At 36.9% G+C, this 27992-nt stretch overlaps 3 protein-coding genes across 4 annotated transcripts; 1 reads left to right on the top strand and 2 right to left on the bottom strand.

Annotated features, from left to right (window-relative positions):
• Window positions 1-217: 217 nt before the first annotated feature.
• LOC137739571 (uncharacterized) lies at window positions 218-7308 on the bottom strand. 2 transcript variants are annotated; one of them, XM_068479190.1, is made up of 10 exons: window positions 7015-7307; window positions 5421-5546; window positions 4557-4644; window positions 3443-3528; window positions 3130-3345; window positions 2290-2468; window positions 1341-1499; window positions 1186-1266; window positions 1037-1091; window positions 218-679 (listed from the first exon to the last, which is right to left on the bottom strand). In XM_068479190.1, exons 1-10 carry the CDS (start codon window positions 7123-7125, stop codon window positions 473-475), a joined length of 1308 nt encoding a protein of 435 aa, XP_068335291.1. In that variant the 5' UTR covers window positions 7126-7307; the 3' UTR covers window positions 218-472. The 2 variants fall into 2 exon arrangements, with proteins under 2 accessions (XP_068335291.1, XP_068335292.1); XM_068479191.1 differs by lacking the exon at window positions 1037-1091 and having other exon boundaries at window positions 554-679; window positions 7015-7308.
• Window positions 7309-18298: 10990 nt separating this feature from the next.
• Window positions 18299-19630, bottom strand: LOC137738788 (late embryogenesis abundant protein 7-like). Its single transcript, XM_068478262.1, has 3 exons — window positions 19529-19630; window positions 19062-19283; window positions 18299-18708 (listed from the first exon to the last, which is right to left on the bottom strand). Exons 1-3 carry the CDS (start codon window positions 19589-19591, stop codon window positions 18553-18555), a joined length of 441 nt encoding a protein of 146 aa, XP_068334363.1. The 5' UTR covers window positions 19592-19630; the 3' UTR covers window positions 18299-18552.
• A 2242-nt stretch (window positions 19631-21872) lies between these two features.
• LOC137740639 (uncharacterized) lies at window positions 21873-27734 on the top strand. The gene is made up of 8 exons (XM_068480474.1): window positions 21873-21893; window positions 24212-24358; window positions 24513-24596; window positions 25772-25906; window positions 26027-26117; window positions 26754-26820; window positions 27307-27385; window positions 27474-27734. The coding sequence occupies exons 1-5, from the start codon at window positions 21873-21875 to the stop codon at window positions 26087-26089; spliced, it is 450 nt and encodes a 149-aa protein (XP_068336575.1). The 3' UTR covers window positions 26090-26117; window positions 26754-26820; window positions 27307-27385; window positions 27474-27734.
• The last annotated feature ends 258 nt before the right edge of the window (window positions 27735-27992 follow it).

Below are 27992 nucleotides of genomic sequence, written 5' to 3'. Positions count from 1 at the left end.
GAGAGCAACATACATGAAACAAATTTACCGTCACATGACATTTCAATCCAATAAATTGCCATGCAAAGAAAGCCTTGCACACAGCAATGCATTATTGGACAAAGGATGCCACGCGGTGCTTAACCTGTTGCATTTAAGTTCCTCTCCCCATTTGGCCTAGGGCCATTGAGGACACAACCCAATGTTGAGTAAGCGTGGTAAGAACGGAGTCCCAAAATCCATAAAACGATGACTGATTTCCATTGAAAATTTTCATTATATCTGGTTACAAAATACAGGTGGAATTTGCACGACAATTGTCCCCTATTTACCCAAAAGTTCAACAGCAGCAGCAATTTCCAAAACACATTTCATTGCATATAAGGCGCAATCCGTTTTGGCATAACTAGATTTTGCAAAACAACACAGCATATCAAGCAAATCCAAACACTACACGGTATGCATTCGCCAGAGGATTTTCTCTGAGATTGCATTACGAACCCTTTCGGCTCCTACTGCCAGAACCAGCTGGACTCCTTGCACTGACAGATTCAGCTGGACTAAACATTTCCCTGTGACCAAACGGAGCACTCCCACGGAGTACAGGAGATGAAACTGGACGAGGAGATCCCGAATTTGTCTCAGCTATTCTATGCGTCTCAGTTTCCAAAATCTTCACTTGATCGGTGAGCACTGCTACCTGTTTCAGCAAAGGCCATTCATTTATAAATATAGTTTGCATGAGAAAGACAACTACGTCATAATGTCACAAACTAGGGACAAAAAAAATCGAAATTTGAGCATGGCCAAGGACCATAGGGATGTAACCCACCATATGGTAAGTCATCATGTACGTCCAGTCTTAAAAGGAAATGCACTTTGAGTCGTAAACGAGTTTGTAACATAAAATAGAAGTTTCAGATTGAAATTATAAAATGGCTCAAGCTCGAGATGGAATTTCAAATCAATCAAACTCCGTTGAAACTCCATCAAACTTGAGAACACTTTTGAGATTAACAAAGCATCCTTACTATCTACAAATTGCATGGTATTATACCCGAGTTTCATTCTCTCTTAACCGACATTGCAGTGCACTTATGGCAGGACTCAAACTGCAGAGGATTCGAAGAAAAGTAAGTACAACACTGAAAACGGTAAAAGAGCAGGCACAAACAGCTAATACAGAGATGGGAATATAATTCTGACCAATATTCGATTAATTTGCACATGGAAGACTGGTACATTGATGTGTGATGTATGAAAGTAAGAGGATGCACTTTCCCATCCCTAAGCAAAACCAAAGCCAATTAGAATCAACAATGGGTTGATTAGTATAAAGTGATGGAATATCAATGTATCACCTCATATTTTGCAAGATTGCTTGGTTATAAGCCGCTCGCTCCTCTTCATACAGTACTCGTTGCAATTCAGCGAATGACATTAAAGGTGAATTGAGCTTCACGAGAGATGAGGTCGGTAAAACGTGAAGAGGAACTTCTTTCCTGGCATACTCAGCACCACTGCAAGCAATGAAAAAGAGATAATAAAAAATAAAAATTGTCTTTTAGGACCTCAGAATGGAATTGGACATTGTTTATTCAGCAATAAATATAATTGTGGAAGATCTTGTTCTTTGTTTCAATTTGGAGCATGAAAACATCCAGATGCTAGAACTAGGAATTATTCTTCATACGTGAGTGAAAGGTGCAAGCCGATTACGTAGAAAACAACTCATCAAGCATAAACAATCGGGAGAGATGGGAAAGAGTCAGGAATAAAGAGGAACAACATTATTCTCGCAGGGACCCAACAAACAAAACACTAGATCATTCCTCCAGTCAATTGGTTTTTAGATAACAAAGTGGATTTAAAGCAAGAAGCCAGAGACTTGAGAACCACTATATTTTGGAAATTTACTCAGTTCTTTTGAACGAATTTTAGGCAGCTATGGCAATGCTGTTATGTCTGCTGCCAGAAAAAATGTCCACACTTGGAATCTATTCTACAATTAGCAAAGCCAATTACTGTTGTTAGGACACTGATAACATGCTAGGGAATTATACATATTTCATGAATCTTCATCTTGAGTAATGAGAATAGAATTAATCTTACTTCATTTTAATTTATTTGGGAAGTTTTATGGCGAAAGATCTGAATTCCTGTTACGGTACAACATTTAAGATGCACGAGTAGAAATTTGCCCACAGGTTGAACCAAAGGCTAATCACAAGCATTCCCAGCGCCAATTACATAGTTTCACACAATAACAATAAAGAGGATAACAGGTATCAAGTACAAACTCATGCATACCTCATATCCAAGTTAGAACGGTGCATTGCTTCTTGCATACTCTCTGACATATCCATGGGATCTATATCGCCAATGATGTTGCTTGAAGTGTCAGTCGGGTAGTTTCCTCCAACTCTTCCTAGATGACTTGCATCAGCATTGGCAAAGAAAAGCCCCAGGTCTGAAGACCTCCCCCCACCCTAAGCAAATCAACCATAATTTAGGCATTGCACAACATGGACCAGCATGAAAATGGTATCTCTAGACAAGCTAGTCTGCAACAAGAAACTATCACAAGTAGAATAGAGGCTCATTTGAATGGAGCTCCTATCACATCCTCTGATTTGAGGCACCAACAAAAGCAATCAGGGAAGAACCTAAACTCACTACTTATTTTCTTTCTTTATGGCCCTATAATCTAATGGGTCACACGCCTTCTTCCACGACTCATATATGAGATGCCCACTGAGTTTGTTGGAAAGAATAGCTGGAATCATGAATATTATCTGTTACCGGCTAACATGCACTACTTATATTAAGAATGACCTACTGATCAAAATCAAATGAATTTTGCCACTTAGTCTCATTATTCATATTTCCAGTTCCACGGAAATATGAATAATGACCACAAAGATCATGGGCCATCAGGCACAAAACCTAAATTTTAAATTTAATGTGAAAGGACAGAAAAAGAGTTTCATTATTCATGACACTTCAGGAGATCAATACAGTATATACTTGAAGAATATAATCATGTGTTTATTCAGTGAAACAAATAGCGAGACTGCAGCTATCATCCCTCATCAATTAACATGTTTTTTCTATTCCTTTTCTCAATTTTAATAGAATGGATATAAATACCTTTATAGTTCCAGAAGTTCTTGAATCAGCTGTGTCTTGTTCAGGACTCCCTGCTCTAGTTAAGGTGGATCTCGCTGGTGCATTTTCTGAGGTACTTAAAGACGATTCAACATCTATAACTGGACTTTTATGTACAGGAGATAAAGATATAGGTCTTGACATGTGATGCTGTTTCCCATCCGAGGACTGAAAAGCAATGACTTGGATTCGCCCAACCTGAAAATACCGAGTATGAATAAAGAACATATTCACAAGCAAATTTATGCATATAAGGTAGCTTCACTACTTTACAAATACCATTTATAATGCGAACCTTGTTTATATCTTCACTAAAGCAGGAAAATATGAGCCCGATAAACCCAGAATCTAGAAGTTGATACATTGCCTGCGTCCGCACGTCTGCACAAAGTAGAACATAGCTGTAATATCGATCTCTGGCAACCGACTATGATAGCATGTCTAACAAATAACCACATCTGATCCAAAGGTTAGAAAGAGTGAAACACTTGTTAAGAGATTACTGTTGAGTAATAGCATGACATATACAGACACATATGTGCATCACACTCATGAGCCACAGATTAAACCATATTTTGACAATATCTAATGGTGGCCATATGGCGATTTATTAGAAACATTAGCTTGCTGCATTGTGTACAAGGTCAGTCTTTTAATTTCTCTACTTATCTGTAAAGTCTCCTCTATCAACTCATTTCTCTCCCTTGGACCATTATCACCTTCTCTGCATCTTCTTCCTCCTTGAAACTCCACAGAAAGTACTACCAAACTGTTGTTATAACACTACAACCATCTCTCCAATCACATTAAGGGCCCAAAAAAATTACAAAGAATAAGTTCAAACTAGCAGTAGACAAATTTGAAACTTCTCCTTATCCTTTTCTTCTTCTATGTCTTCCAAGGATTGTTGGTTTACAGTTATTCAGATACGTGTTTGGGGACTCTGAGATGGAAAAGGAGGAAGTTGAAGGATGGTTTTCAAATTTGGAAGTCTTTCTTTCTTCAAGCCTTTTAATTTAATAAGAGATTTCAAAAAGTAAACTCTGATGCAACATGGTGATCCTTTTACATCATGAATTATTAGCTAGCACGGGTTCCAACTCCATGTTCCATATATCCGCCCCTGTAGTATTGGTTAAAAAATGACAAAATTCCCTGATCCCAAAATCAACCCATGACTTTCCAGCCACCCACCTCAAAGTATTGAATAGAACCTACATATCTGGACAGAATGTGTAGACTCATCATGTTTCATACCACTCCCAGAAATGTGATTGGCTATCAAATGAACACGTTTCAGGTTTCTACCAATTCAGTAGCTGTTGATACTTACCCATGCAGTAGCCCAACCTCATGAGAACAAAAGTGAACAAAATGACACAAAGCATGGGAATTTAGATAACACTCACCAACATGAGATGGAAGAACTGTAATATGAGGATGTGAATGGTACCACCCAATCACTCTAGTTGTTCTTCCAGTTGACAGTGTCATTCTGTGGTATAGAGTTAAGTACACAATATCATGAATAACCCTCAAAGGTAAAGATAATAAAAGGAAGTGCTACATGCAAATACCATGAACACTACAAGTATAAGTTGACATAATACTATAGAATATAAATGTTGAACCAACTGCACATATTTGCAAATTTCCAGCCCGCATAAACCTCAAAGCCCGAGCTCATGCATCTTAGAGTTTTTTCTTATTACATGATTTAGATTGTTGAGCGCACCCCCTCCTCTTTTTTGGATAAAAATTTACATCACCATTTAAAGCAAGACAGTAAAAACTATGTTAAACAAAAAATCCTAATACATGGAATGAGTATAGCACAAATCTAACACAACCATTTAAGGTGACTGTATTACACTAGTTTAAAGAAACTAGGGTTTCTAGTCAAGGGGTCCTAGTAATAAAAGTTAAGCATGTCTTTGAATATCTTCCTTCTTCAGCTCATCATTAGTTTAACGGACTGGACTGAAGTTCATCGAGGAAAATTAACCAAACAAAAAAATTATGCTCATTGTGAAAAGACTATAGTGCTCTCCTTAAACCAGAGCACTTTCATACTTGGAGATCATCAACTGTACTGTTTACTATGAGGATATTGAGGGAAATGGCAGCTATATTTTCTCTTTGTGGTAGTAATGTAACTAACTTAGAGATCTGAAGGATCTTTTTGTTGTTTTTCATGTGGTAAGTATGCAAATATCAAAAGATACGAATATAAAAAAAGCAAGGAAAAAAACACTTTAAAACACAAAGGATATTTCGGCCTGGGCTGATGCAGCAGCCAACTGCTCAGGATTAGTCTCCACACGATCCTTCCTCCGATCAGATCGTGTCTGAGGTGATGCTCCCCAAATTAGTGCTGTCACACCGCCATTTACAGAGTTCTGAAATTCCCACCATCATGGGGGAAGAATATAACCATAAGACGGTAGATAAAGATATGATATAAAGGAAAACAAAACAAAGAGGAAAAATACAAATTACAAGAAATTCGTTTTATAAATCACAACTGTATTCAGGTTTCCATCTATGTATCACCTTCAGAAAATGGATTCACAAGAAAAAAGGTGATAAGACCTTCTCATTCTGAGTAGACTGTAAAACATACAATTATTTTTCATAAGGGTATTTGAGATATGCTGAAAAATACTTGTAGAGTCGCACATCATTAGGCCAAATACTGGGAGCATTCCACTTAAAACTGGCACACCCAAGAAACCAACATAAGAGGTGATACAAGAAACTGCCTCAGCTTCATAACTAGAATCCTAGTATGGAACATCAGACACAAGCCTTGGGTCCGGCTAGAGTGAATAGCATTACAATAGAATTTCAACGGAAGGGATCTTAGAGTGCACATCAATTCAAAGATCCAGCAGACTGTGGAAACATATTGACAGAACCATTGATTTATAACTCTTTCTCAATTAGATATTAGAAATCGGCAACCAGATAGTGTGGTGGTTGTGAAACCTGTACTGGATGACGGACTCAACTAACCTAATGCAAAAGAACGCCTTATCTAACAATTCACAGTGAGTCTCTAACTCCCGAGGAGCACCTAATACTCATTATGTGCAGGAACAAATAGATGAGTTAGCCTGCTGATTTGGTAAAAAATCAGGCTGAGGCTTCCTTTATTGTCAGTATGAATGTTCTAATGTTAGTCATATGAACTAAAGAAGCTTTCCCATTTAATTTTATAATGCAACTAAGATTTCAAAATTTACTTCACTTAACAAGCTGGTAGCTGAATGAGAAGAAATGAATAGCAGTCATTTGAAATGCAAACGTAACAACTCCGAGAAACCATAGTAGTTTAAAACAATTTCAAGTATCTCCAACAAACCGCAAGGACAAATTTTGTCCTCAGTTCCCAGATTAAACTTGCTGAAGTACCATGTACTGTGAGAAAAGAAAAAAAAAATAACCCCAAGAACTCATCTAATTAAAAGAAACCGAAAGCAATGACTACTATGACTTAATGCAATCCAAATTAGAAATCGAAATGGACCCAGAATTCCCTAAAATCAAAAGAACTAATCTTTCTAAACTACATTGTAACCATCTACCAAATCCCAGTAGTCCAATTTTACACAATCCTAGAAAATAAAACCCAATAAATTACTTAATTTTGGAGTAACCCCATTTCAGAAAACAACCCAAAACCCACAATTTTGCAAACAATTCCAACCCTAAAATCATTCCAAGGATCAACATGAAGCAATTTTAATTTTGAACACCCACAAAAAAGAGCAGAATTCAGCAAACAGTAAAGAAAACCTAACATGCACATAACAGAAATGGAAGAAGCTGAAGAAATTGGAAGACGAAAATGGCAGAGAGTGTAACCTCGATGTCACCAAGCAGGAGGCCCATGATCTCCTCCGTCTCGGTGGACAATGCGTGAGTGAGGCACGTCAGCCAGACGTCCTCCGACATTTTCACAGACGTTAAAGACATTCTTTCTCTCTCTCCTTCTCTCTCTCTTTCTCTCACTAAAAATTGAGTCTCTCTCCCCTTCTCTCTCTACTTGAAGGCTCGGAAGAAGAAGTGGAAGAGGAAGATACCGAGTCCTAAGTATTTTGGAGGCTGCAAAAAGGCAACGGGCAGTGACGAGTTGAACCCTTTTGTCTCCCTCCCCTCCCTCCCTGTTAAAACAGTGGAAGATCTCTGGCTCTTTCTTGGGCGGTGTTCCTGTACGGTACGTTCCAAGTGTTTATTGTGGTACTCATGAATCTGACGCCGTGGAGCCGGCTGTCTTACACAAATCTTACCTTCTCCTAGGGTCAGAAAAATAACGGAAAGGATCCTTTTTCTGGAAGTGCTTTTTTTTTATGGGGTTTTTTGAAATGGATCTAAAATAACTAAAAATTGGACCTATTTCAAAAGTTAAAAGTCACTAAAAATTGGACTTATTTCAAAAGGTAGTCTATAAAATTGGACCTATTTCAAAATTTCCTTTTTTTTTTGTTCATCGTCATTTAATGTGGTGTATACTCACCATTCTATTTATCACCGTTAGATGAATTTGAATTTTGAGATTTGTGCTTATCCATTACACGAATCTTGAAATTCAAACTCATCTAACGGTGATAAATAAGGTGGTAAACGTACATTACACTAAATAGTGGTGAGCAAAAATGCTCCATTTTCTAGAGATCCTAGAGATTCCGTGATCGTGACCGTTCATCGTACATCATGCGATAAATTTTCTTAGGTACTATTTATATTTAATTTTAAATTTTAAATTTTAAAATAATTTTTTACGTCCCGATGTATGATGAACAGTCATGATTATAGGATCCCCAAGAAAAAGATTCGGTGAGGATCCTTTTCTGAAAAATAACACATCAACGTTGTCATGCATTGCACTCTCAAGGTTTTCATGTGTCCTTGATTATAGTTAATTGTCGTAGAAAAATTAGCTATAAGAGATTTTGAAGTTGGGAAATATTTAAGGAGATTTTGTTAAAAGTGAGACTTTTTATGGGCTCTCTGCCACCTCAAGTTTTCGGCAAAATTCTTTTGCAAACATTATAAAATTTTGTGCCAAAAACATGAGGTGCCAAAGAGTCCGCGGACAATGACACACCCCGACCCGAAATGTTCACTTGGACTCCAAATCGAATTGTGCTAGCCGACACCTAGAGGGTGACAAAATCATAAATTGTAGTGTAGTGGAAAAATGATGTGAATAAATTTAAATCTAAAAGTACCTAATCAAAAGAGTGCACAGCTACTAAAATGTAGTGTAGTAAAATAGGATGAGGGTTATACCACTGAGATAACCATCTCTTGAGATTTGCCAGAATCCTCGTTTCTACGTAAGTACAGCTACTAACCCTGGAGGGATGAAAAACAAAGTTGAGTGGGTCAGCAAAACAACGTTTGTAAGAAAACCTTTATTTTCGAACATACTAACCCCTCGCTGTAAAACAACTAAAGTTTTCTTAAAACATACTACGTAAGTATGTAAACAACAGTACAATAGCAATATAACCAGAAATATGCTAAGTCATGATATATCAAATGCCACAGTAATATAATCATGTGATAATCAAGTGTAATCAATTGTTCATCTATCTATGCTAGCACACGAGTCGAAGTTGCATAATGCAACATGTATGACAGGACTAGGTGTAATCAATACGCTCTATGTAACATCTCACATCGACCAACGGAGAAGGGGTGGTGTGCCTTATATGTACATGCCCACCGGAACTCACTGTCTTCGGATTCCATCGGAACTCAAAAGTTAAGTGAGTTCGGGCGAGAGCAATCCTAGGATGGGTGACCCACTGAGAAGTACTCGTCTGAGTTCCCAAAAACAAATCCATGAGGGAATGGTAAGCCTAAATCGAACAATATAGTGCTACGACGGAGTCGAGATTAGGATATGACATTTTAGTACTACGATCACGTGAAGACTAGCGCCGAGGCGCGGTCACATACAAGTAGGAATTGTCTAATGCAATATGTACGACAGGACTAGCACCTAACTTGGATCCAAGGTGAGTGAATTGTACGGATGTGAACATACACATGAAGGACTGGCTCGCCCCTGGGTGGAGTACTAACACCGGGGTGCAGCATGTACAAATATGTATGAATGTCATGACAGTAATATCCTAACCATATAGCAGCATTTATCACATTTAATATCATAATAACAATACTTGGCAATATAAGCATAAAAATGGGGTAAATATGCATTTATGGATACTGTAACTATGTATAGATATAAAAACAAACTGCCCACTCACAAATACTTCGTCGGATCATAGCCTCCGAACCTTGCCTAACCCCGTACGTCTTCGGGATATGTTTCCCCTATATGTGAAATTACTAATTAACTTAGTTTAATAACACCTAAACGGAAACTTAAATAAAACCTCCATAGATTGCTCAAACATAGGGTTTGAATATACGAAATCGATTTACTCGATGTCACAGACCTACGCAAATTGACAGTAGGTCAATTGGAGGCTAGACGCGCCGCCACACGCAGGCTAAGGCATAACCATATGCGCCACCACACGCAAGCAAGGCCCTGACATCCATCAGGAATATTTTGTTAAATAATTAATAGAGTTTAACGGCGTTACCTAACGAATATTCTATCAACTTTGACGGAATATTCCATCGTCTTCTTCGGTGGTCCTCGTTGGTCGCTACCGTCTGAGCTTGTCGAATTCTAGAAATTTTCGCCGGTTTCTGGGAAAAATTTCAAAGCTTCATAACTTGCTCATTTCTCAACCATTTTTCAAGAAATTTATATGGAAATAAAGCTCTTGAGGAGTAGAATAAATCTATATCTTTTGGAAGTCCAAAAATGGACGGGAAATGGCCTGAAAATGCGTCGAACGGTTCTGCCAAAAACTCAACTTCTTGAAACGGGGTTGTTTCACATTGAAGCTTCCTCAAACTTGTCCTAGGAGCCTCCGACCTTTAAAACCCCGTGACTTGACCTCAAACTCGTTGAACCAAAACTCACCGAGTCGGACCTTCCGGGTTGGTGAGTCAAAACTCAACCAAATCACAATATGGTTACATGGTTGCGTTCGTGGAGTTGAGGGAGTTCAATGGTGTAGGTTGTAGGTCACATTTGAGTGTTTTAAGGGTCGTTTGAGGAAGTTACAGAGAGAAAAGAGTGAGAGGGCCTTCAGGGAAAGAGAGAGAGAGGTTTGATTTTTCTCTTAAGTTTGATTGGGTGTGAAGTGTGGTTGGTTGCTTCCAAAAGGGGGGAAAGCAATTGATTGGGTGGTGAGGATGAATTTAAGGAGATGATTGGTTGTTTGTGTGAGGGATAGGGGACACGGATCCACCAATCAAGGGGAGGATTGGATTTGAATTTCAGATTTTGTACAATTTTAAATGTACAAAATCTGTCCTCCTGACAGTGTTCCAAGCACTGATAAATTTGTATGCGCATGTACAAAAATACCTGTAATTAATGTACTTTAACAGAGCGTAACTTTTTCGTTACAAATCTGATTTGGGTATAACTTGCGTCCACGCGTTCGTGACGACGAGTACTAATTTAGTATGAAACCAGGAAAAAGAAATAAAAGTCAAAAGCCACATCCACGTCAGATCCCATTTTTTCCCAAAAAGGGTAAAATCATCAACTCACACCAATGAAAAAGAAATTACAGTGAAAAGTAGGGAAGGGTCGTCACAGACAATTTTACTTTGAGAATCTCCTTAGCATTTCTATTTAAAGTTTGATTGTTGAAATACAAGAAAGATACGAAAGACATGAATGATAAGAGCAAAAAAAATGAAATGTCTAAAGTATCCTTGTATAAATATAGGTGTCACATCCCGGCCCGGGGCAGATCACTTCTCCGGCCCGCTCCACCACTGTAGTACGATATTGTCCGCTTTGAGCTTACCATTACCTCACGGTTTTGTTTTTGGGAACTCACACAAGAACTTCCCAATGGGTCACCCATCCTGGAAGTGTTCTCGCACGCTACTCACTTAACTTAAGAGTTCCTATGGAACTCGAAGCCAGTGAGCTCCCAAAAGGCCTCATGCTAGGTAGGGATAAGAATATACATAGATCACTCCCCTGGACAATGTGGGATGTCACAATGGACCATTTTGATATAGGAGCCTCAATTTCGAATTTTTTGAATCAGACATCTACAGCTTTTAAAATTTTGATCAAACATTTTTCTACTAATTATAATTAAAAATTTATGATTTTTATTATATTTAATTTACCCATTAATTCACAAATTAATATCACAAATCTCCTAGAACCACAACAAACATCTTATCTTATCATAATTCGTTTGAAAAGAATATTTTTTTAACTCAAATAAATTTTTTTATTTGAATTCTAAAAATACTCAAACATCCTTTTAACATACAATTATGAGATATAACATGCACATATATTAAATATAATGTACCAAATGATTGGCACATTTATAAATTTTATATGGATACATATTAGTATTTTGGTACGTTATAAAATATTACTTTGGGTACTTATGCAATTCTTTATTTGGTACGTACCAAATGATTGGCACGTTTATAAATTTTATATGGATACATATTAGTATTTTGGTACGTTATAAAATATTACTTTGGGTACGTTATGCAATTCTTTATTTGGTACGTACCAAATTCTTAGTACGTTGTGTTATCCTTATTTTGGTACGTACCAAGTTATTGGTACGTGTTGTGTTATCCTTATTTTAATTATAAAAGAACTCTTATTTTTGTTATAATCTGTATAAAATGCTGAGCTGAAAATTAAAAAAAAAAAAATTATATTCCAATTAATCTTCATCCCACTTGAATCCTTAAATTGAGGAAGAGATGAGAATTCATAAAGATAGCAATAAATTGATTTATATTATTGAGAGCATTTTTTATATGGAAATGAAAAGACTACTTAGTCTTCTATCACATAAAAAAAAAAAAAGGGATAATAATGTAATTTCATATGTCCAAAATTTACTATTTTTATTGAAATCTCACCTACAGATGATGTTTAAATACCTCTAATTAAAAATTAAAAAAAACAGAAAAAAAAAAACCTCCCACTCCCCCCCCCCCAACGTTTTCTCTCTCTCTCTCTCTCCCTCTGTCCTTCTCAGTTTCTATAAAAATGTGTTCATACACACAAAGTGTGTAGGCAAATGCTAGTAGATTTTAGTCAAAGGTAAAAACACTTAATCAAAAGTTGGAAAGTAACAAATGTTTAATCTATAAATTTGTCTAAAATGAGGCATCTAATTTTCATCCCACTTGAATCCTTAAATTGAGGAAGAGATGAGAATTCATAAAAATATCAATAAATTGATTTATATTATTGAGAGCATTTTTTATATGAAAATGAAAAGACTACTTAGTCTTCTATCACACAAAAAAAAATAATGGGTAATAATGTAATTTCACATGTCCAAAATTTACTATTTTTTATTGAAATCTCACCTACAGATGATGTTTAAATATCTCTAATTAAAAAAAATAAAAAATAAAAAAAACAGAAAAAATAAAAAACCTCCCACTCCCCCCCCCCCCAGTTCTCTCTCTCTCTCCCCCTCTGTCCTTCTCATTTTCTATAAAAATGTGTTCATACACACAAAGTGTGTAGGCAAATGCTAGTAGATATTAATCAAAGGTAAAAACACTTTAATCAAAAGTTGGAAAGTAACAAATGTTTAATCTATAAATATGTCTAAAATGAGGCATCTAATTCTAATTTTCTCTACAAATATAGTAGGGAAATAGACAAAAATGACCAATTTTCTTAATTAAAATGACCCATTTTCTTAATTTTGTGATTGAAATATTTCGGATATGCACATATCATGCACGCGATATTCATAATAATAGGACATAAATAGGATTTTTCTAAAATTTACAATTACCAAATTGCCTTCCCATATAAATGAGTTACCCAGAAATTCCAACCCTCATTTCTCATTTTGTAGAGAGAGAAACAGATAGGAGAGAGAGAAAGAGAGAGAATCTCTCTCGCCTAATTCCAGCTCAAAGAACCCTAACCCACTCATCTTCTTCGTCCAAGAGCTCTCTCTCCCCACCCTAATAATCGACCTCACAAGTCCCAAACCAACAAATTTGAGCTCGTAAAATTCATTCGAGTTCGATTCGAAGTCCCCAGTTAGTGATGAGTACTTTGAATTTGAGCAAAAGCCTCAAATTTTGAAGCAAAAGGATCCGAAACCTGCCACCCTGACCCGAGTCTGTGGGGAGTCCGCGGAGAATCATACTTTGAGAGAGTCTCCTTAGCATTTCTCTTTAAAGTTTGATTGTTGAAATAAAAGAAAGATACGAAAGACATGAATGATAAAGGCAAAAAAATGAAATGTCTAAAGTATCCTTGTATAAATATAGTATTGAGATAGAATAGATATATTATACTGTTAATACGATGTAAATTATCATTGGAATTCGCTTTCTAGAGTCTCAGTTAGGGTTCAGTTCGGTTTCAATAGGTTCAGTTTTTTGCCAAAACCAAAACCAAACGAAAGTTCAGTTATGTTCAATTTGTCCATTTTTTCTCGATTCAGTTTAATTTCAGTTGGGTTTGATTTCAATTCGGTTTCGGTTTCGCTTTTTTTTAACAATACAGTCACCCGACACACCAATTCTTTAAATATTATGTCCATAGGTTCATGTAAAAACCTGCATAAAGGCAGACTACAAGTCATACCTCCAAGAAGGCATGCAACACAAAGTAAATATATTTAAAACAAGTTGAAAACAAACATCAAGAGCTCTGTTATTTGAATAACAAATATTTGATAGCAAGTGGTAGATTCTAGCACAAAAGACCATTTGAGCACCTGGGATTACATCTGACTTAAATGTGAAATGGTACGTAGAAGACCATTTCGGACATGATCCAAGTTTAATGGGACCAGTGGCTGGAGTTCTCGTTGGATTCACAATCTTCTTTGCCTTCATGTTTGCATACTGTATTAGGATACTCAACTTCCAAGTGAAAGGAATTCTTTGCATACTGTAGAGTTGTTATATGTGTGTGTTACCGAAAGTGAGATGCAAATATATGTGTTGTGTGTGTGTGTATATATATATATATATATGTGCGCGTGCTGATTTTCATAATTAATATATATTATATATCAGTGCGGTTTGGTTTATGGACCATCAAAATCGAAACCGAATCAATCAATTTCGATTCGGTTTGATTTTTTTTGTTGGATTTTTTTCAGCTTCTGTTCAGTATTCGGTTTGGGCTTTTTTTTTTTTTTGGTTTTTTTAATCTACCGCTAGTCTCAGTCAAGATTACCAAATCAATATCACTTATTTTGTTCTGAAGTGGAACTATCTGAAAAAATTGGAGCGGAACTATCAAAAATCACATTGGAATATCTAGAATTAGAGTGAAACTATCGAAATAGGATTGTTCGAGCTAATCGATGATGATTGTTTGTAATACTATTTTATATTTCTTATTTATATATATAAATTCATGAAAACAAAAAACCAAATCAATTAATGAAACTAAACATACATACATATATATATATATATATATATATATATATATATATGAACTAACCAACACAAGCACAAATTAGGAATTGGATCCTAACCTAAGCTCAGGATGAGAATCCTCATGAGCAGCCCATCTAAATCGTTCAAACTTGATTCAACGGCTGCAGTTATTATAACTTTTAGAGGGGCCCTCTGTTTGGAGCCGTTAGATCAAATTTCAACGTCCCAGATGGACTGCTTAGGAGGATCTCCATCCTGAGCTCAAGAAAGGATCCAGTTCCCTCAAATTAATCTAAAAAGATTGCATCCCAATAATCATAGTGTTAACTTAATTTGGGAATTGGGCAATAAGTGGTGGTGGAGAAAGGTGGAGAAGGTGGTGGTGGCCTGTCGGAGATACCTAGGGGTAAGTGTAAGTGAATAGTTGAGATTTTGGAATTAGGGGGATGTAAAGAAAAATTGGGAATTGGAGATATTGGGTCTCGGGCAGAGGAAAGAGGGACTTTTTTTTGTTTAATTAAACGAGAGGCAAACAGAGCTTAATGAGTGTTTGTATTTAGTTAATTGTATGATCATGCTTTTTTAGAGCTGGAGTAAGATTGATCTGAATACAAATACCACACATGTCTGGTCATAGACTCATCAACTTTCGGGTGAAGTTGGATCAGAAGAAGTAACGGTGCCACCATCACTCTGTTCTAGAGCAATAGGCGGAGTCCTAGCAATTCCACTGGATGACCATGCTTGTCCCGCAAGATATGCAATCTGATCTAGATATGGATACAATCAGATCCTTTAAGTCTTGGGGTTCCTACGATCTAGGAATTAGCGTGAACCGCAAGTAATCATAACTCCTAAGAGTGAACAATATCTACTTCTAGATATCCTCTAGGATTCAGAATTAAGATCCATCCTAAAAAGGTCTTTCTCCACATGGTATAAATACACTCGTCCAGAGATTTCTTCACGTGTTGGAAATTTGCTATGCTCTCAAAGCAATTGTATTGTTGTCGGAATTACTGCTCTACCAGAATAGTTGATAATAGCTTGTCGCCTCGGCATGCGGTCTGAATAGTTAATAATAGCTTGAACGTCTCGACATGGGGTTCAGAAACAACCTTGTGGGTCTTAATCGGCATGATGTCGAAGCTCATATCTTTATGGTCACTATGATACATTTCTTTCATCCTTTGTCATACCGGAGCCTGTTGGTAACTAACAACAATGCGGTGGTCAATTCTGCGAATTTTCAATTGACACAACCTAGCACCTGTGTGTATTCGAATCAAGCTTCGCATGATGCTTAATCTTGATCTTCAACCTCTAGTGAGGCCCATAATAATAAGGCCTTTGACTTGAATGTGCGCTGCCATCCTTCCGAGTTTATCTTGGAACCTTGTTACAAGAAGCTTTTTCTTTCCTTTCACCATTATGTGGGACACCGCGCATGACCTCATCTTTTCATTGAAATAGGGGCCTTTGCGGCACCGCTATATCTCGTCTTATGCCACAGCCGTTGTCGCATGAACTGCAAATTGAGGATGTGCAGTTGATTTTTCTTTCTTGGTTTTGATAGCGTGTAATAGCAAACGAAAGTGGATGACTGTTGGATGTTATGGGCCATTGATTTTTCCTACAATCAAAATAATGACTAGCAGAGATTAACACGACTTCTTTCGATCGACATAATTTTCTTTCATGGGAATATAAACGTATAGCGAATAAACTCTTATCTTTTTGGGGCTGATTGCGTTGCCCTCGGTGTATTGTCATTTATCTATACTTTTGGCAGCATGAGGAATACTTCTGGTGCTATAAAGGCCTTATGATCTTTCAATCAGTCATGAAACATTGTTGCGTTCGCTTTTGTTATTGCTTACGATAAAGTGATCTAGTCAGGAGGTTTTCATTGTTGGAATCAAATTCGCGCACATTCGCAAACGCAGGTAAAATCAAGTCGGACTAGCCCATGATCTTCGATGAGGGGAGAATGAAGTTGATTGGGGAGTGTGGTTGAATCCGAATAGGGCTGCCTACATATCTTTAGAAGGAGGATCAAACCACAAGTGTAGTTCTAAGAAAGAATGGCATGAACCATCCTTGACGAATAGCCTATGGCAAGGTGTTAAAGAGATGAGTTCTCCATGAACAAGTGTTCATGTAGACAGCGGAGTTCGGACTATGTTAGGCATAGAGAGAATATGTGTGTCGTCTTGAGTGAGTCTAAGAGAGAGTCGATGTAGATGTCCTTCTTCGATATATACCATGGCCAGTGTATTTATAGGAATCTTGAGTGTACTTGTACGAAAAGTAATCTTCATCGAATTGGGAGACTATTTTGGAGAAAATCTAGGATAAGATACCTAACCCTCCTACAATTTTGATTATGTTGCCTAATCTCCAACACAACCTAATTTGACTTTAATTAGGGTAGACAAGTAACATCTTTAATAGACCAAAGTAGGGGTAGACGTCGGTTGGTTGGGTCGGTTTTGGGCCAAAATTGAAACCAAACAAACCTAGTCGGATGGGTCAAAATTGTAAACCGAAATCGACCAAACTGGGTTATTAAAACTGATAAGGTCGGTTAACTGGCAGTGATGAGTTGGTTTGGATCGGTTTTCTATTTGTGTGAAGATGAAAATACATAACAAATTCATTTCCCAAACGCTATAGAACGTAACACCAATATAAATGATTGCTCAAAGGAAAACACAAATGATGTAGCCTGAGGAGAGCACGCCAAAGAGTAGCTGCCACCTTCTCCAAATGGTGCCTCCTGTTTTTCTCACACTCTGTGTCTGCTTCTATCTCCCAGAATGGGAGACACGATTGCTATCTTTTCCAAATGGGAAAGTTGAATGCTCTCCCCGAAGGTGTGGCCCTCATCTCTCTCCTGTGCATTTTTTTGGTCAAATCTCTCCTCTGCATTTAATAATCACAAAAGGCATCAAAATGTCTTTCATAATTCATTCCTCTATGCTTTTTAGGCACATAAAGGTTGCCTTTCCTTTTTGTTGTTTGTTGTTTCAATGAAAGGAAAAGTGACTCTTAAATTAATCAGGTTTTGTTTTTATGTGGTGGATATACAATAATTCATAAATAACTAATTATTTATATTACTACATGTATTAATTAAGATTAAAAATTAAAATAAATATATGTGAGTCGGTTCGGTTAACCGTATCCTAAGAATTTTGGGAACCACTTGCCAAACTGATTAAGGTTGGTGCAGTTTAGTTTAAACACTGAAAATTAATATATATATAAAAAAAAAAAAAAAACCAAACCAAACCAAACCAAGCTGCTGGTGCGATTTGGAGGTTCAGTCGGTTTCTTTTTTTGAATGCCCAACCCTAGACCAAAGCCAGCTTGCCGGACTACGCTCCATGGGGCTCGGGCATTCCGGTCCTTCTTGTCGTGCGTCATAGGTCCATAAATCATGGTCCCACAGATATAGTCCAAGCAATGAACATGTGATATGTATATATGGTGTGAGTTGTGACGCGCTTAGGCAATTTCTTTTTTTGGTGGAACTCTTAGACAGTTTAAAGGGTGAAAACTTAGAGGCTATAGAGATGATGCAAATTAGAGAGAACAAGTAAGGTTTTTAGATAAAACACACTTTCTTAGTATTAGTCCATTTCCACAACACTGTTAATTAACAAGGGGAAATAAGCATGTCTTCCTTTATTTACCAAACAGAAAAAGAAAAAAAAAAACAAGGGAACAAAAATACAATATTTTGCATATGAAAGAAAACAAACTATAGCCATTTCCATAGAGCTCGGATGGCTAGCTAATCGTCAGGACAGCAGGTCATAGGAGCTTTAATTTGTTGAAACTGAAGGCAGAGCAATCGTTGAAGAAAGAGAACTATCTTCAAATCCTAGTGCTCGGGTTGCTTGGGTTGTTTGGGTTGGTATGGTTGCTTGGGGTATTGGTTTGGTTGCTTGGGTCGTTAGGGCTATTCATTCCCAATGTGTTCTTGACTGCATCAGCTGCTCCTTGAGCCATGTTTCTAACTTGCTCACTTGTCTGCAATCAAATACATAGAGTACATGCATTGTAACATGTGTATATAGTACAAGAAAAAGACCACTGCTATTCACTCATTCCATGAATATTTAAAACTAAAAATAAAAGTACTGAATTTGGAGTGCAGAAGACCAATAGCGGATCGAGTGTAATAGCAGTTACCTAACAAGAAGGGTGGAAAGCACTAGCTTTTATCTTACTAGTTAACAAAAATGAGTGATGAATTGATACTAATCAAATTGACTTATGTTAAGTGAAGTTTGAGTAATTCTTTATTCGATATCTAATAAGAAATATATTATCTATGAAAAATTGAATAATGATGAAGGAGATGGCAGGAAGTGGTTGCATGCCTGTTGAAGGAGGTGGGTCGCTTGGTCCTTGATGTCTTGGCCAGTTTGAGAAGCATCAGATGCCTTGTTCTGGGCAGACTGAGATGCATCGGATGCCTTGTTTTGTGCAGACTGGGATAATTTTGATGCCTTGTTTTGGGCAGACTGAGATAAATTTGATGCCTGGTTTTGGGCAGACTGAGCTGCACCCGATGCCTGGTTTAGAAACTCATCCTTCTTAACCTGTACAAGGTGTGGATCGGAAATGAAACAGCTTATTAACTTGATAAGTGAAAGTTGATTACATTATAACCAAACCAAATTCAACATTATTAATTACAATAATTAACAGTTAATAATTTACAGTTGCTGCAAACATGGGCATCGCTACATTTTGCTAGAGTGAATGTGCTTCCCCTTTGCACTCGAGTTCAAATCTCCTCGCTGCGCTGAAAATGGAATATAAGAAATAAAACAGCCATATATACCTGAGCTTGACCAGTCAACTCGCCAGCTTTGTGACTCAAATCCTGATTTTGGTGGCTTGCCATTTTTGTGCTTAGTTTTCTCTTCGATGAAAATGAATCAAATTTCAGATGAAGAATGTAGGATGCAAAAGCGGTTCCATTTGAAAACTATATATAGGTTTGTGGAAAGTCTCCTGATCTTGGCACTTCCTTGTTCCTACCCCAATTTTTGCGTGTGTTCTCTAGCATAGTTGTGGCATGTATTGATGTAGGAATGTTTCAAACAAGGTTGGCTTGTCTTAGTCAAGAAAGAGAGTCCCTTGGCATAGACTCCGGGTAAATTAAAGCTTTAAATACCTTAAGAAATCACTGGTTCTTTTCTCTTGCTGATATATATCGGATCCGATAATAATTTTGGCTACTACGGGTGTACAAGTGTTTTAGTCGTTAGATTAAATTATTACAACTATTAGATCTTTTATTTTCAATTTTAGTCATTCTTTTTCTGTACTACTCCCAGATTTAGTTTTTTTTTTTTTTTTTCCTTTTCAAATCACATTTAGTTGATTGAGCACTATCTCGTTTATTTTCTATATGATAGCCATCACATTGGGTACATTACTTTCTTGTGAGCCGTGACACTGAAATGATAATTCATAGCTTAATGATAAACTTAATTGAACTAACTTTTTGGCTGATATATACATGCTTAAACCATACAAATCACTAATTAGTTTCCTCTCTAACATTTTGGCTGATACTAGCTTAATTAACTATGCATCTTTCACATGCGTACGTAACATATGAAACATCACATAAGCAAGCATTCTCCTAAGTTAAATGAAAATACCATTTTTTTTAGAAAGAAAAACAAAAGAGAAGACCTTGAGAACCAAAACTACATAATGTAACCTAATACTGATGTGGGGGGAGCAAATGGAGCTCATTGGAGTCAAATGTTACGTGACGCTCCGTTGATGATCGTGTTTTACGGATTTTTTATTTTATAAATGGGACAATACTTGTGTCCAATCTATGGGTGCATTTTCTACCAAAAAATATCTATGGGTGCATGCATCAGCACACTTGTGATTAGCATATTTATACAGTATTTATAGACATTCTAATAGAAAACGTTGATTTTTATTGTCATCATCTAAAATTATCTTCATAAAAAATTAATTAAGTTAGACATTGTTAACTATTAATCCATATATATCGAACAAACCGGCATTTTTCCATGAGGGTGTTACTTGTTAAGTATGAAAGTTGTTAATATGTTTGATACATATAGCTAATTAAACGATCTATAATTTGATTAATTTTTTTTGTACAAATCTTCTAATTATTATAAAGAAAATTAGCATTTTTTATCATGAAGTTTGTACGATAAACATGTTAATAGTAAGTGGCTAAACAAGTAAATGCACCTCGATATACTGAGTAATTACAAACGGGTCGGTCCGGGGCCCCCTTTTTCTATACATTTGGACCCGGCTTGCCCCTAAAACTTCAAGGCCCTGCCCCGCCTTGCCTCGTTTCTCTTATGTAAAAATTGGAACCGACCCGTACCCGTCTCAAACCTTGATTAACTACCCCGATCCGCGGTTCCTATACCCATTTGCCCACCCCTAGGCGGAAGGGTTGCATGATTTATTTATTTTTTATTTCTTAAATCGGGATTATTATTTTATTAGACTGTAATAGGGATAATTTAAGGTTGTTGATTAATCCACCCTTAGATTAATCTTCAAATGAAAGAGGAACTCACAGGTCCTCAAAATGAGGACCTCACAAGTCCTCAAAATGAGTACACTTAGCTAAGCATTACTGGACATTTCAATGTTTAAAATATGCGGTATGAGATTATGGTTCAACCTATAATTAATATAGTTTTGTGTAATTTAAAATTCACTAAAAGGTGGATAGAAACTAGAAGTAGAACGTGTAAAAAAACTAGTTAAGAGAAGAAAAAAAATAAGGTTTAATTGGATTAATAGTTCCCGTGACGATAAGGTAGTTAGAAGATAACCATGTGGTAAAAAAATTAGGAGTTAAGGAGTGGGCAAACGGGTCCTGGACCCACGAGTAGGGGCAGGTTCATGTGGGTTGGTGCGGGGCGGGACAAGATCATATTAATGGCGGCACGGGGCCGATCCAAGAATTTAAAAACACAAGCCCCTAGCCCAAATTGTTGATTCCTAACATTCGATTAAATCTTAGCCGGTTGATCTCTTATCAATCTCAAGACTCACTCTCGTTTCGATCAAGGTCACAACAACAACAGCAGTTGCATATTTCAGCTAATAACTACCAACTTGTACTGCTTCTTTTTTTTGGCTTTCTTCCCCAAAAGCCCTTTGGAATGACTCCTTGCCTTCATCAGGTTTGTGCTTTTCGTCTTTTCGTCTTGCATGTGGGTTTTTAGTTTTAAATTTGTCTTTCCCATTCCTTTTCAACACTTTTCTCACCTCTTTTTCCCGAGAAACAAACGCCAAGGTACTAATCAATAAAATAACACTAGTGGGCATCTTGCTTTTCATAGTAAGAGCAAGCCCAGTGTTGCTGGGTGCTCGGGGGACAGGCTAGAGAAAAGGGGCCTGAGGCCTTGTGGACCGGCTCTAGCATTGGAGAGCCCGATTGGAGGTGGAGGCTCGAGCTCGGGGCCCGTGGAGAATTGCCAGTCGAGAGCCCGAGTGGATGTGACGCCAGCGCTGACGTCAGGCCATTTTTAATTTTTTTTTTTGTCAGGCGCGTGCACCCCACTCCTGCGTGGGGGCACGTCGTCGAGACAAAATCAGAAAGAAAAAAAACAGTGCTTTTTTAGTTACCGTTGGAAAGCCACGTGGCTTCCCACGGACCGTTCGATCTCAACGGTCAAAAAAATAAAAATCTTATTTAATATCCACCGTTCGATCTAAGATCAACGGTGGATATTAATATGCTTTATAAATTAAAAAAATAAAAGAAAAAATAGTTTTTAAATTAAGAAAAGTTACCGTTGTGACACGTGGCACAATCTGAAGTGTTGGAATTCAAATTTTTTTATATCCAACGGCAAAGATTAATTAGTTGAATAAAAATTTAAAAAACATTGTAAAAAATTGTAAAAAATTAAAAAAAAAATCTGAATTTAAAAAAAAAAAATTGTTTTTACTTTTCTATAAATACCTTCTCATTATCATCTACCTTACACAACAATTTCATATTTTCTCAATTACTTTCAATCACATTCCTTTCTTTGTCTCAAAGTTTCAATCCATTTTTTTTCAACAAAATGACTACTGATGCAGGTACGAATTGGTCGCTTCTTGAAGATGTTGCGTTGTGTACTAGCTGGGTTGAAGTTACTCATAGTTCAGAAAGGATTAGGTTGTACATAATGCCACGTGGCATGCCGTCATTCGTTAAAAATCTGATGGAAATCTATCCTCAAAGATTGTAAACATATTATGACACGTGGCGCGACGTGATTGGGTAATAATCTTATCAGAAATCCATCACCAATAATTGTATTTTCGGATAATGACACGTGACATAACAAGTACGATTAAAAAATTTATCGAAAATCCATCCCCAATAATTGTCTTTTCGGATTTTATGACAAGTGGCGCAACGACAACGATTAAAAATCTTATCCGAAATTACAAATAAAATTATTTTGTATTATTTAATAATACTTCGGATAATGACACGTGGTGCAATGAGAACGATTAAAAATCATATCCGAAATTACAATTAAAATTATTTTTGTATTATTTTATAAATTAAAAAAATACTAATATTTTATTGCCTATTGCCAGGGCTATTGAAGTGTAACGGTGGAGATGCAAAGGCACAGGGCTATTACTGTTCATTAAGGGCAGTTACTGTTCTTAAGGTGGATTGAATAGTGAATAGCCTGGGGGGAGAGCTCCAACGTTGGAGTTGCTCTAAGCAACTCTCTGTATAAATCTATTTTTTTATTGAATTAAAGTTCTTCTCTTCTATTTTTGTTTTTCCTGGTTAGAAAGAAAGAATTTGAAATTGTTCAGATTGGGAAATTTCTCGAATTAATTTAGTGAATTAACAGTTAATTAATTTGTGAAATTGGAGAGATGTGTGGTTGTTATGCATGTCAAATTTTAGATTATGCAGAATTACAAAGTGGAAAAGGAAGATTGATTGTTCTTTTGCTTGATCTATTGCACAGGTCTCTAGCACGAAGCCTTCTTTGGTTTCCGATAGCAAAATAACAGACAGAAAAAAATTTGGACCCGTAGGAGCAAACGGGCCGGGTTAGGTCCTATTCCTATTTCTAAAATCATATTGCCCGACCCGCCCCACCTTGTTTTATTTACAATCGGATCTGGTTCGGTCCCTTCAATTTTGGGCCTAGCCCAGCCCGTACCCATCCCTAACATATGTTAGGATTTAAGATCAAAATAAATAAATAAATTCGTCAATTCTCTATTAATTGTTAGTACATGAGTCTCACATGTGAGACTAAAAATATAAAATTGCCCTCACAATTAACGAAAAGTTCCGTTTTAGTAGAATAGTGTAGCTCATGTGCTAATAATTAACAACGACTTAACGTAATTTTTAATTTTGAGTTTAAATCATAACAAATTTCACCGCATACGCTTAAATTCTTTATTTTTTTTACTACATGACAGAGACTAACAATCTAATTAGGCCAAAAAATAAACTGGATTCAAATAGCCGGACCGAACAACCAACCAACCCTTCCATCTTTTGTACATCGACGGTGCGGAAAGCTACACTCACAGCTCGAAAGAAAACGCACCTCCTGCTTCTCCTCAGCCTCCTTCCACGGTGGTTCCACCTCTCTCCTCCTCTTTCTACCAGGTAAATCGATAAAGTTTCCGAATCCGACTTTCCATTTGCTTTCCGACTAAGCAAACAAGATTTTCACATCGATTTTTACGAATGAATGTTACTGTAAAAAGCTTTCAACTTTCCTTCGTTTTCCGACTAACCAAACAGGATTTCATGTTCTTAGGGTTCACAGCATGGCGAGGTCTCTTTCGAATTTGGTCTTCAAGTGGCTTTCGTTTCCCGGCTCGGCTTCTCGACTGCCACAATTGTAAGAATTTGATTAGGTTGCCCACATTTGGCTACTAGTAGTAATTGTAAGGGAAATGATTTCTGCACACCCTTCTATCCTCGTCCATGCTCCGGTTTATCTTTGTTTGATGATTCTCTTTTGATTTCTTCGATTCAAAGGCAAGAAATAAACAGGAGTGTGTACGAGGAGAAAAAGGGTGTCTGGAAATCACTAATAGTAGTAATAGCAGTGCATACGAAAGTGCATAACTGAAGAGTGTTGAGATTGAGAGTTTGGTTCAATCAAACTAAACCCAGTTAAACTATGGGTTTGTTTTGGATTAAATACTGTTTTATATATGATTTTAAGAAAAATACTGTTATATTTTGATATTACCTGTCTGCACTGTTTTAAAAATCCCACCTAGCCGGCGCTAGGCGCTAGGCGGCTGGTCACCGTCTTGATTAGTCACTGGGCGTTCGAAAATTAAGTGAGTGCACGTAGACCTGCTTAGGAATCTGCCTAGCCCGCTTAAACCCACTTAGGCACCCACCTTGGTCGCGACTCTCACTTAGACAGAAAATCGAAAACTTTCATTTTGCACTTTAATTTTTTAATAAAATGTAAAATACTTATTGAATACTTGGATGAACGCTCATTATATGCTTGTTCCCCATGTTTTCAATATGTTCTAATACTTTTATAACCTATATGTCATTTTATTTTGCATATCTCAATACAATTATGTATATTTTTTAAGTATAAATAGACACTTATTTATACAATAATATAATAAATTTACTTAAATCCACCTAGTCCGCCTAGGCCCCTGCCTAGCCGCCAAAGCGCTAGGCCCCAGCCTGCCGCCCAACTAGCGCCTAGTGTTTTTTAGAACTTGCCTGTTTGTGATTGGAATTATGTTTCGGTACAGAGTTAATTGGATTATCTATGTTCGAACATACCCTAAACCTTGCTTGTCATATGGATTGAGATTTTGATCGCATGGCATATATTAGATTGTGTGGCAAGAAACATTGCTCTTTATTGTATATGTTATATGCTTGCATTTTTGACCAGGCCATGTATAGGAGTGTGTGCGTATCTGTGCGACTGTATATGTTTGTAACAACACATTAATCCGCGGCATGTTTTGAATTTGGTTTGTATGCTTCATACTTGTTGATGATAACATTAAATGGTTTCTTTGGTGGTAGGCACCTGCATCCGTTTATCCCAGTGGCATGAGATACAATACCAGTGTGCCAAATGAGCACGACACGCATGATGATTTTAAACCGACTAATAAACTTGAGAGTTTTGACCTTAGTTTGAAGGACCTTGTTGAACAGGTATGTATGCCAAGCCAATATTCTTAACATAAGTTTATATGTTCCCCTTGTCATCTGGACAAAGGTTAATTGTCCTTTACGTTAAATAGTTCTGGTATGTTTCTGGCATATGACGTCAAGGACAACCCTGTAATGCTTTATATGAAAGGAGTGCCTGAACTTCCTCAATGTGGATTCAGCTGACTTGCCATTAGAGTATTAAAACCATATCGTAAGTGCCAAGTCGTTCAATACTCCTTCATTCATTCATGGCTTTCTAAAGTTCATTTAGCAATCAAATCTATCTATGTATGAACGGAAATAACTGAAATGAAAGCATAGTGATATCACTATCTTCATGATTGCTCATATGTTCCATCAAAGTGGGACGCCACTAGCTGAAGATAGATATAAATAGCTTGCCAGTGTCAAGCATATCCATACAGGTGCATTTGATACTTCCTGCATAAAGAGTGTCAGTTTCGTACAAATACGTGATGCACCTAATCAATTAGAATTGTCTGGAATGGCTAAAACGTAAAGTCATCCAGAATGGATCAGTAGAGTACTGTTTCAGCTGCAGTGACTGACAGATTGTATTAATTTTCTTTTCAAGTTTACATATTGATTGAAGTAAGTTGAGTGAAGCTCTTTTTATTTGTTGTACTTTTCAAGTTTTTTGGAATTTTAATTCAATAGGTAGTTCAACTAGAAATTATGAAAGAACGGGTTCTATGTTACCGAGTATAGCTTGAGTTTGTGAACAAACATGACTACTAAATAGCTACTAAATTTCACTTATTGTTAGCAGCAATATTGTTATGCATTGCTGCTAACTATTTTCTTATGATGATTGTGGACTTTGCAGAAGTTCCTTTGGCTTCTAGAAATATCGTGGAAGATCCTGAACTGAAAAGTGCTGTAAAAGCCTTTAGGTGAGTTGATTCTTTGTGGTGTAAATTCTAAAGATTTCCCACTTTGGTTTTAGTTTATAGAATTTTGCCTTTCCAAATTTGCTAGCACCGCTTATAAATAAAGGATGTAAATAATCGTTATTTTTTTGGGTGAAGTACAGAGTACTAGCTGTTAAGAAGTCACTGTTGAATGAAGAATTATGATTGTCACGAATCGTGATCTAATTATAGAACTCATCGTATTCATTGGAGGTTAAAACCTGTCTCGCCCTCTTCAGCCAATTATTGTGCAATTAGAAATAATAGATGTCCCTTATCTTTCATCGGTAGGGTATTTGAGTACTATATATTTGAGTGCCATATACAAGCCTAAGACGAAAACTACTACAAATTTTGTTCGTTATACAGAGACAGGATCAGGACCGACGATTGTGATAAACTTTGTCAATTTGGCCTTTTTGATTTGGAGTTGATTTCTTAATCTTACTCTTTTTTACCCCTATGAAGCCACTGGCCAACGTTTCCTCAGATATTCATCAAGGGGGAGTTAGTCGGAGGGTCAGATATTATTCTCAATATGCATCAGGTTAGTCCTTGTAAATTCGGTTATTTATTGTATCGTTACGTATTCAAGGAAATGCAGTGCTTTAATGCCGCCGTCTTTTCATTTTTAGAATGGTGAGCTCAAGAAAAATCTTAAGTCAAGAGAAGAAGTCTGAATAAGTTGTTGAATTTGGAGGGTAGAATGATACATTTCACCCACGTTCATTTTTTCACATATTTGGGTAGTATGTGTCGATACGAACTCATGGGGGCAAGTGGAATGAAATTTGGAGCTAGAATGAAATTGTACGAGGCTCAGCTTTTTTTGGTTGCTGAAAGATGACAAATACGTGGGATTATGTATCACTAGAGTTAATAAACCTAATTTTATTATGTCAATTGTAATAAAACTTGCTTCTTTATTCATCTCCTTTCGTCCTCCTGCAATGTATCTGGTTTTCATGTGAGAATAGGGTTTGAGTTAGTTGTTCTGGTGCCTAGGATTGGATGAGAATGGGTGTGACCTTCACATGCGTATTTCCCAGCCTTCGGAGGGTCCCGAGACCACCTAGGTCCCTATGTGGATCTGCCCGTGCCTACACACCTTTGTTTATTTCCCTCCTCTGAAATAACCCTTGCTACGATTGATG

Source organism: Pyrus communis, chromosome 7, assembly GCF_963583255.1.
Source record: "Pyrus communis chromosome 7, drPyrComm1.1, whole genome shotgun sequence".
In the NCBI taxonomy this organism is placed as follows: Eukaryota; Viridiplantae; Streptophyta; class Magnoliopsida; order Rosales; family Rosaceae; genus Pyrus; species Pyrus communis.
Note: the sequence above shows the minus strand (reverse complement) of the source record. Positions and strands in the feature narration are given on the sequence as shown.

Excerpts from the sequence above, each read along its gene's own strand:
- LOC137739571 (XM_068479190.1), bottom strand. The coding sequence starts at position 7,125 with ATGTCTTTAACGTCTGTGAAAATGTCGGAGGACGTCTGGCTGACGTGC. Across the intron at positions 5,547-7,014 it reads TCCTGCTTGGTGACATCGAG|AACTCTGTAAATGGCGGTGT; the intron begins GTTACACTCTCT and ends TGGGAATTTCAG. Across the intron at positions 680-1,036 it reads TAAGAGAGAATGAAACTCGG|GTAGCAGTGCTCACCGATCA; the intron begins GTATAATACCAT and ends TTGCTGAAACAG.
- LOC137740639 (XM_068480474.1), top strand. The coding sequence starts at position 21,873 with ATGACTCCTTGCCTTCATCAG. Across the intron at positions 24,359-24,512 it reads TCTCCTCCTCTTTCTACCAG|GGTTCACAGCATGGCGAGGT; the intron begins GTAAATCGATAA and ends TCATGTTCTTAG. Across the intron at positions 24,597-25,771 it reads GCTTCTCGACTGCCACAATT|GCACCTGCATCCGTTTATCC; the intron begins GTAAGAATTTGA and ends CTTTGGTGGTAG.
- LOC137738788 (XM_068478262.1), bottom strand. The coding sequence starts at position 19,591 with ATGGCAAGCCACCAAAATCAGGATTTGAGTCACAAAGCTGGCGAGTTG. Across the intron at positions 19,284-19,528 it reads AGTTGACTGGTCAAGCTCAG|GTTAAGAAGGATGAGTTTCT; the intron begins GTATATATGGCT and ends CACCTTGTACAG. Across the intron at positions 18,709-19,061 it reads CGACCCACCTCCTTCAACAG|ACAAGTGAGCAAGTTAGAAA; the intron begins GCATGCAACCAC and ends ATTTGATTGCAG.